General features: G+C 39.7%; 1 protein-coding gene across 1 annotated transcript; it reads left to right on the top strand.

Moving 5' to 3' along the window:
• Positions 1–8,014: 8,014 nt before the first annotated feature.
• LOC123796212 (olfactory receptor-like protein OLF4) lies at positions 8,015–9,025 on the top strand. The gene has a single exon (XM_045803631.2). It carries the CDS (start codon positions 8,015–8,017, stop codon positions 9,023–9,025), a length of 1,011 nt encoding a protein of 336 aa, XP_045659587.1.
• Positions 9,026–9,400: the final 375 nt, after the last annotated feature.

Genomic DNA, 9,400 nt, shown 5'->3' with positions numbered 1-9,400 from the left:
AGGACGACTGTCCTTTGAAGAGACTTCTTCAACAAGTGGTGAGGGGAAAAATGGACAGTCATGTGTAGAAGAATGAAAGTGGACCATTCCCTTACACCATACACAAAAATAAACTCAAAATGGATGAAAGACCTAAATGTGAGACAGGAATCCATCAAAATCCTGGGTAAGAACACAGGCAGCAATCTTTTTGATCTTGGCCACAGCAACTTCTTGCTAGACATGTCTACAAAAGCAAGGGAAACAAATATTTTATAGTGACATTGTAACTCCTAGCACTAATCTTGTGATAGAAGTGTGAAATTCCTAATTGTTTTGTCAAGATTGTCATGAAGCCAAGGAGTGTAGTGCCCATGTTTTATATTAAAGGAACAAACTTATCATCTTTGTTGAAAAAGGGGAAAGCAACTTGCTAGAGATATCAGGGGTTGTGTCTCCACCACAAGTCAATGCTTTGAAGAACCAAGGGATCTAGTCAAGACCAATTCCTAAGGCTTCCATCCAAGTACTAACCAGGCCAGATCTGGCTTATGTTCTGAGATCAGACAAGATTGGGTGCATTCAGGGTGGTATGACCATAGACCAATTCTTAAGTCTTATACAGGAGAAGATGTTCACTCTTAAGTGGGATAAGGTGCTGGGAGTTTAGGTCTCTGAAAGGCAGAAGAAGTCATAGACAAAAAGTAAGAAAAACTGTCTTTACTTGGCTTATCTCTGCTTCTCCTAGTAACAGAAATGCAACAGGATAAATGTCCTTTCTGTCCACACAAGTGTCCCACAGGGAAATCATGTGCCTACAGGTGGGAGAAACAGAGGGAAATGATCCTAATGAGCAGACCGAACCAGCTGTAAATACTCCTCTGTTGCAGTCCCGCAGCTCAGACAACCTCGGGCTGGACAAGACCTAGTCGTCTCTTGTGCAGTCCTATGTCTGGATGGGACACTGAAGTCTGACCCATTCCTGCTCTCTTGTCTGGGGACAGAGCTTCATCCTCCATCATCTATCAACCACAGAGGTACTTTGATTTCCACGTAGAAACCTTCCTCTCAGAGACCCCATCTAGATAAGTTTTACCACCCAGTAGGGACTGCATGAGAAGGTCAAGAGAATGAAAGTCAAAGCATTTAGCTGAGGTCATCTGAGGGTGAATCCAGCCTAGCCCAGAGCTGAGAGTTTGCTGTGGCTGTTTGCTGGCTTGATTAAGGAATTTATGATTGATTCATTTATGTATATATGAAACAAATCAAAAAATGGGCAGAAGATATGAACAGACACTTTTCCAATGAAGACATACAAATGGCTAACAGACACATGAAAAAATGTTCAAAATCATTAGCCATCAAGGAAATTCAAATCAAAACCACACTGAGATACCACCTTACGCCAGTTAGAATGGCAAAAATAGACAAGGCAAGAAACAACAATTGTTGGAGAGGATGTGGAGAGAGGGGATCCCTCCTACATTGTTGGTGGGAATGCAAGTTGGTGCAGCCACTCTGGAAAACAGTGTGGAGGTCCCTTAAAAGGTTAAAAATTGAGCTACCCTACGATCCAGCCATTGCACTACTGGGTGTTTACCCCAAAGATACAGACGTAGTGAAGAGAAGGGCCATATGCACCCCAATGTTCATAGCAGCAATGTCCACAATAGCTAAATCGTGGAAGGAGCCGAGATGCCCTGCAACAGATGACTGGATTAAGAAGTTGTGGTCCATATATGCAATGGAATATTACTCAGCAATCAGAAAGAATGAGTTCTCAACATTTGCTACAACATGGACAGCACTGGAGGAGATAATGCTTAGTGAAATAAGTCAAGCAGAGAAAGACAACTATCATATGATTTCTCTCATCTATGGAACATAAGAACTAGAATGATCAGTAGGGGAAGAAAGGGATAAAGAAAGGGGGGGTAATCAGAAGGGGGAATGAAACATGAGAGACTATGGACTATGAGAAACAAACTGAGGGCTACAGAGGGGAGGGGGGTGGGGGAATGGGATAGACCGGTGATGGGTAGTAAGGAGGGCACATATTGCATGGTGCACTGGGTGTTATACACAACTAATGAATCATCGAGCCTTACATCGAAAACCGGGGATGTACTGTATGGTGACTAACATAATATAATAAAAAATCATTATTAATAAAAAATAAAAAATAAAAATAAAAAAAATAAAAATGAAAGTGAATATTGAACTCAGAAATGCAACGTTCAAAATTAACAAATGAGTTTAAATAACAGAAACCCAATTACATAAGGGATGGGAAGAATAAAAGAAGAACATGAGACCAAGGATCTTTACAATACACTAGAGGAGAAAAGTCAAATATTAGCTGTGGAGAGTTATACAGTGATCTGAGTATATGGCTTTTCATTTTTAAGATGGGACATATTAGATTACATGTCTATACTGAGGAGAAAAATCCAGACAAAAGAATTCTTGCAGGTATATGCTTACAGGACCAATACATGAAAACTATATATCATAGTACCTCCTGTTTCTTGGGTATTCAAATGAAAATTTTGTGAAAAGGGGTGTGTTAATGAGCTTCCTTTCCCACTACCTCATTACCCCTGGGCCTGAATATGGTCTGGCTTAGCTAGCCACTCACTTTCTCTGTTGAAAATAGTCTATGTGAGTCCTTGGGGTTTGCATTAGTGGGGAGGAGTGGTTTTATTCTTATTTTTTTTTTGCATTCTTTCAAGCAAAGAATTGCTCTTTATTTCACCAATTTAGCTATTTCCCGTTTTGCTTTTTAGAGTATGTGTAGTCGTATTTGTGCAGAATGTGTGAGAGTGTATGAATTTTGTGGGGTAAAGTCTGTGAGTTACTCATAATATAGGCCCTCCACTGATTCTTCTAGTTTTTTTGTTTTGTTTTGTTTGTTTGTTTGTTTGTTTTGCTGGAAGAATTGATCTGTCACCTTAATATTCTTCACTTCTGAATACCTGTTTTCCAACAATGAAAGTGAATGTCCTTCTCCATATCTGGTGTTCACAAATCACCCTTTACGCATATTTCCAACTAGTGTTCATGTCTCTGCAGTCTCTATTGTTCCTTTTGTCCTTTTATAATTGGATCTATTTCTAAAATAGAAATGTGATCACTTGTAAGGCATTCCTTCTTCCATTTGAGCAAGAATCACCTTTACCTTCCACAAGCATTCTTGTCTCATATCTCTTTATGTGACATGAAACTCAAACTTTAGGTAACACTTTCTCTCCACCTTAAAAGACTTCTTCATATTCTTTTATTCCCAAACCTTGGAAAGCTAATTTAGATTTGGACCTATGTGGACTTCAGTAATGTATTACTCTTTAAAACTTTTTGTTCTGAAGTTGGTGTTGGATCTCCTTCAATTTCATTTCAGACAGTTTTTTGAGCCACTCTGCTTCACTTAAGTGCAATTTCACTGTCCTTTCTTTCCAAAGTCTTTTGTTTTTTATTTTTTTAAGGAAGAGGTAAAATGTTTATTGTCATTGAGAAAGCAGAAGAAGCAGATGTACACACTGAGGCTCTGGAATTTTCCAGTGAGAGTGCGGCACAGTAGGAAGCAGTATCGGATTCACTAATTCATTTGGAAATGCCATGACAGGCAGAACATGCACCTTTAATTTCATTTCAAACTCACTCTTTATTTCTTTTAAAACTATTCTGTGTTACGCACACTTACACATTCACACACTTTCAATTCGAATATAAGAAAGGACACCTACATACGTCGTAAGTACTCTTTGTGTTCTGGCACAATCTTCTTTTTGTAGCTTTTCTCCCTCAGCCTTCTGACTTAGGAGTACCTTCCACAAGTCCTCTAGTCAACCAGTGTAATGCTGATTCATTACTTCAAAGCCTGCATGACATTTCATGGTGTGGCTGTGCTGTTTACACTTTTGATGGTGTTTCCTATTTTTCCTTGTCATTTAATGAGAAAAGAAATGGAAACACCATCAATGAGATGAGTAATTTAATGAGAAAAATATTTAATATCAATGCTGCAAAATATTTTAAGTAGTTAAAACTATGCTTCTTAGCCAAAGTTGATTGTGTCCTCCAGGGGTCATTGAGAAATGTTCAAAAACATCTTGGGCTGTCATACTGGGAAGGGATCCATGGAAACCAGGGATACTCTAAAATCCTACAATGCACAGGACACAGGCCATCACAGGAAGGATCTGTCCCAGAATATAAATAGTGCAGAGACTGAGAAACCCTGAGATAAAGAATGCCTGTATTGTGGGGGGTGCCTGGGTGGCTCAGTCATTAAGCATCTGCCTTCGGCTCAGGTCTTGATCCTGAAGTCCTGGAATCGAGCCCTGCATGGGCTCCCTGCTCTGCTGGGAGCCTGCTTCTTCCTCTTCCACTCCCCCTGCTTGTGCTCCCTCTCTCTCTGGCTGTCTCTCTCTGTGTCAAATAAATAAATAAAATCTTTAAAAAAAGGAATGCCTGTATTGTTTAAGCAATTTCTACACCCAACATGAACTTAAAACCCTGAGCTCAAGCGTCCCATGCTCTACTGAATGAGCCAGCCAGGCACCCCAGTGAACATCTGTATTTTTAACATGTGTACCTGTCTTCAGAGGCTCTCCAAAGCATTGTAACACTTCACAATTCTGACAGCAAAATTAGAAAGTGCCCCTTTGCAATTGTTTAGAAGTTTTAACCCTGATCACTGTGACAGCCCTTTGAGTATTTTCTTGGGGTAATGGGTGTGAAAGAGAATTCTTTTTTAGTTTCTAAACTATTAGTTAGCTACAACAAAGCTTCATATATTTGATCACCATGTTTATTTGTCTATTATTATTATATGACCACATATTATATGCCGATTTATTTATAATTATCAGCATTTCAAATAATTTTTATAAATCACAGGTTCCCTATTGATTTTTCGTTAGATATTTCTGGCCATTAAATAGTTTTACATTTTATTTACTTAAATATATCGATGTTCTTACTTTGAGTGTTTGCCTTAATTATGATGATTTACCTATCTGCGGATTTTATATGTAGTTTCCTAGACGTGCATCTAAAATGGAATGGTTCCTCCTAAACTGAGGGTTTACTCCTGATTTTTGTGAGATGTGTGAGATAAGGAACCACTGCACTTCCATGTAGAAAACTATTTGTGCCAACTTCTATCAACAATCCAATCTTTTCCAACCAAATCCAAATGCAGATTTCTCATGTATTTAATGTCCATATATAATGAGACCTAATTCCTAATTCATTCAACAAATACTAAAAGAACACCTGGTGTGTGTCAGAAATTACTAAGAACTTTATATCTTATGCTGTTCTATTTTAATGTCTTGGCGAATTTTATTATTCGTCCATGTTGATTTTGTGAAATTACTGCTCCTGTAGATCCCGTTTCAGTTAGTTCTCTAAACTCCTTTCCATTTTATTGAATACGGTTGTACCAAAACTGCTCTCTTTAACCTGGTTTTATCTCCACTGTCATTCTTTGTATTTCATAATGTCTCATTTTCTTGAATTTGTTTCCATGTAAGTGCATATGCATCCACACCCATAAAGAAAAAAGATGAACAGCACAGGTGAAGTCCCTGCTCCTTTGGTCCTTATGTCAGAGTGACAGACAAAAGTGCAGTGAGATAAATGTGAGCAAGAGATAATGTCCTCAGATAAGTCACATGAAGAGTATTCAGAGTAAGAAGATAGATTGCCATGGGGTGTCTAGGAATTTACAGTCTGGGGAGGCCTTTGCATGGTGGACAAGGAACAGAACCATGAGTAGTTGTGCTCATGGACTTGTGAACAAATTGCCTAAAATCCAAAGCCTGAGTTAATAAATAAACAAAAAAAAGGTGTCACATAAAAAAGGTAATAAAGGGGCTCACCTCATCCTCTATTGGACCAAATAAAACCAACTGTCAAATAAATATGGAATAGGCACAGAAAAAACAAGTCTTCACCTATGTGGTAATAAAAATGCCCAGATTTTGTGAAGTGTTAGTTTATTCTTTTTATCATTTTTCTCTACTGTTGTTCAATCTGTAAGGTGTTTCACACTATAAAGGTGTCAGTACTTTTGTCTTTTGGAGAATTTATTTTTGCTCTTTTATTATTTTTGATGATTACAAATGGGAGAAAACCAGGATTGGATGTCACGAGCACGGACGAAGCTGTCATTCCTCACAGTCTCTCAGGACAACGGAGCTTATTAGATCAGTTTACTCTTTAAAAAATTATTAATTAATTAATCCATCCATTCATTCATTCATTTATTTAGAGAGACCCAGAAAGCAGTGGGAGGGGCAGAGGGAGAGGGAAAGAGAGAATCTCAAGCAGATTCTGCATTGAGCATAGACCTGGAGCCTAACAGGGGGCCCAGTCTCACAACCCTGATATCATGACCTGAGCCAAAACCAAATTTGGACATTTAACCAACGGAGCCACATAGGTGCCCCTAGATAACTTTAGTCTTTATGTCTTTCTCATTTCTCTCTTGCACTATCTTTGTTTACTGAACACAATTTTTTAAGTACCTCATTAGTTTGTGATATAATGTTCAATGATTCATTAATTCTGTATAACACCCCATGCTCATCACATCACCTTCCCTCCTTAACTGAACAGAATATTTTATGTTCCTTTACACACAGGCCAGAAAGAGGCCATTCCAAAATGGAACCCCAAAGTGATTTGTCCTTGGGAAGCTATGAATAGGAATTACTGGGTGCTATGTCTATATTCCTTATGGGAAAGGTAATATGTGTATGCATTCACATACTAAGCAGTGTGTTGGAAAGGTGGGGGAGAGGTGAGAAGGACATAGAAGTAACACACCAGGAAGACATGGTGTTCTATGTTTGTGAAGTGTGTGTGTGTGTGTGTGTGTGTGTGTGTGTGTGTGTGTGTGTGTACACATGGGCCCAGGAAACTTGATAAGTGAGAAGAGTCCTCGGAGCAGGGATACATGGGCGCTTCTATTACAAGGTGACCCTTATGATACAGAGGCCAAGCTCAACAGATGATACTAAGGTGGGATGTTCAATTGACAGGGCACTATTGAAACAAGATCATAAAGTGGAAGAGGTACATAGTGTGGATGAGGAAGTCCCGTGTCTTGAACTTTAAGCAGCCATGAAGCCACATGGTTCTGGAAAATACACTACCACCACCTCTCAACATTCTCCCTCTTGGCCATTCCCCTCAACACACTGGCTTCCTTCTGACCCTTGATTTTCTGACAGAAGCAGGGTCTCAGGGCCCTTGCACCAGCCGTCACCTCTGCCAGAAAGACCACCTATCTTCTACCCTCTCTTCCATGAAGCCTCTGTTCAAATGTCACCTTCTCAGCCAGTCTTGACAGAATACCCATCATAACACCCATCCACTCTCTCCCTTAACCTGCTTCTGTTTTCTTCATAGCATCTGTCTCCAACTTACGATTATTTAATCTTTATATATGCTTCTAACCTATCACCATCAGTGATTGTAGGACTTTCACTTTTCAGCACCCTCTACTTTATGACTAGAACTTCTTTTTTTTTTTTTAAAGATTTTATTTATTTATTCGACAGAGATAGAGACAGCCAGCGAGAGAGGGAACACAAGCAGGGGGAGTGGGAGAGGAAGAAGCAGGCTCATAGCGGAGGAGCCTGATGTGGGGCTCGATCCCATAACGCCGGGATCACGCCCTGAGCCGAAGGCAGATGCTTAACCACTATGCCACCCAGGCGCCCCTATGACTAGAACTTCTGAAACATGGTCAACATTCTATATATTCCTCAAATGTATGAAATAATTTCTTACTAAAACCGTGCCATACCTGACCTTTTGGGGAACATCTGATGTTGGGATGGAAATTGCTAAACAGACAGGACATGGGGATCCCTTCAAGTGCCCCAGATCAATTCACAAAATATTGAAATCAGTTTCATGACTGGAAAATACAAATTGTTGCATTTATACAATTTGAGCAATTACTATTTGTGTGAAAATTAATCATGTTATTTTCCTCTGTGTTGTTAGTCATCTCCACCACATGGACCCAGGAAACTATACAGGAATTTCAAATTTACAGCTTCTGGGATTTTCAGAGGAACCAGAACTGCAGCCCCTCCTATTCGGGCTTTTCCTCTCCATGTACCTGATCACTGTGTTTGGAAACCTGCTCCTCATCCTGGCCGTCACCTTTGACTCCCACCTTCACACCCCCATGTACTTCTTCCTCTCCAACCTGTCCTTTGAAGACATCTGTTTCACCTCCACGACCATCCCCAAGATGCTGCTGAACATCCAGACTCAGAGCAAAGTGATCAGTTATGCAGGCTGCATCACACAAATGTATTTTTTCATACTGTTTACAGGATTAGAAATCTTTCTCCTGACTGTGATGGCCTATGACCGATTTGTGGCCATCTGTTATCCCCTGAACTACATAGTCATCATGAACCCTCGGCTCTGTGGACTGCTGGTTCTGGTGTCCTGGATCCTGAGTGTCTTGGATTCCTTGTTACACACTTCCATGGTGTTGCAGCTGTCCTTCTGTACAGAGGTGGAAATTCCCCACTTCTTCTGTGAACTCAATCAGATGATACAACTTGCATGTTCTGATACTTTTCTTAATAACATGGTGATATATTTTGCAGCTATGCTACTGGTTGTTGGTCCTTTTGTTGGGATCCTATACTCTTACTCTAAGATAGTTTCCTCCATCTTAAGGATCTCATCAGCTCAGGGCAAGTATAAAGCATTTTCCACCTGTGCATCTCACCTCTCCATTGTCTCCTTATTTTATTGCACGGGCCTAGGAGTGTACCTTAGCTCTGCTGCTCCCCAGAGCTCCCATGCAAGTGCAGTGGCCTCAGTGATGTACACGGTGGTCACCCCCATGCTGAACCCCTTCTTCTACAGGCTAAGGAACAAAGACATAAAGGAGGCTTTGATGAGATTCCTTGACATGTCAGCTCTAAAAGGGCCAATCATCCTGGGGTTGAAGAAGTGCCCAGGATTCAAGAGCCCAAAGCCTGTGCCAAATATTGAGATACTTTGATTAGATTGTGGAAGTGGAACAGACCTCTTCTATATTTTTCTTGAATTTTTTTAAAAAAATAGAAATTTTTAAAAAAAATTTGGCCACTCTGTATAATTGATGTAACTAAATTTGTTAAGCTTTATGATATCTCTGTTATCCGAGAGATTTTCCCTTTGTCGTTTTGCTACTCTCTCAATGGCATTCCTAAACTGGAATGTGAAATATTTGAAAATCCTCACTTATTCAAAGGACTACATGAATATGCTAAGAATAATTTCTTCTGAAATAAAATATACCATAGTGAGTATTTTTTCTCGTCTTTGACTGAATACAATTCCTATGGAAAATCTACTCTTGGCCATGAGAGCTACTTATATAACTTTAAAACAGAAA

Source organism: Ursus americanus, chromosome 14 (genome assembly GCF_024610735.1).
Source record: "Ursus americanus isolate L20-20 chromosome 14, mUrsAme1.1.p, whole genome shotgun sequence".
Classification (NCBI taxonomy): Eukaryota; Metazoa; Chordata; class Mammalia; order Carnivora; family Ursidae; genus Ursus; species Ursus americanus.
Note: the sequence above shows the minus strand (reverse complement) of the source record. Positions and strands in the feature narration are given on the sequence as shown.

What these genes read in the sequence shown, in the direction of transcription:
- LOC123796212 (XM_045803631.2), top strand. Translation starts at nt 8,015, where the DNA reads ATGGACCCAGGAAACTATACAGGAATTTCAAATTTACAGCTTCTGGGA.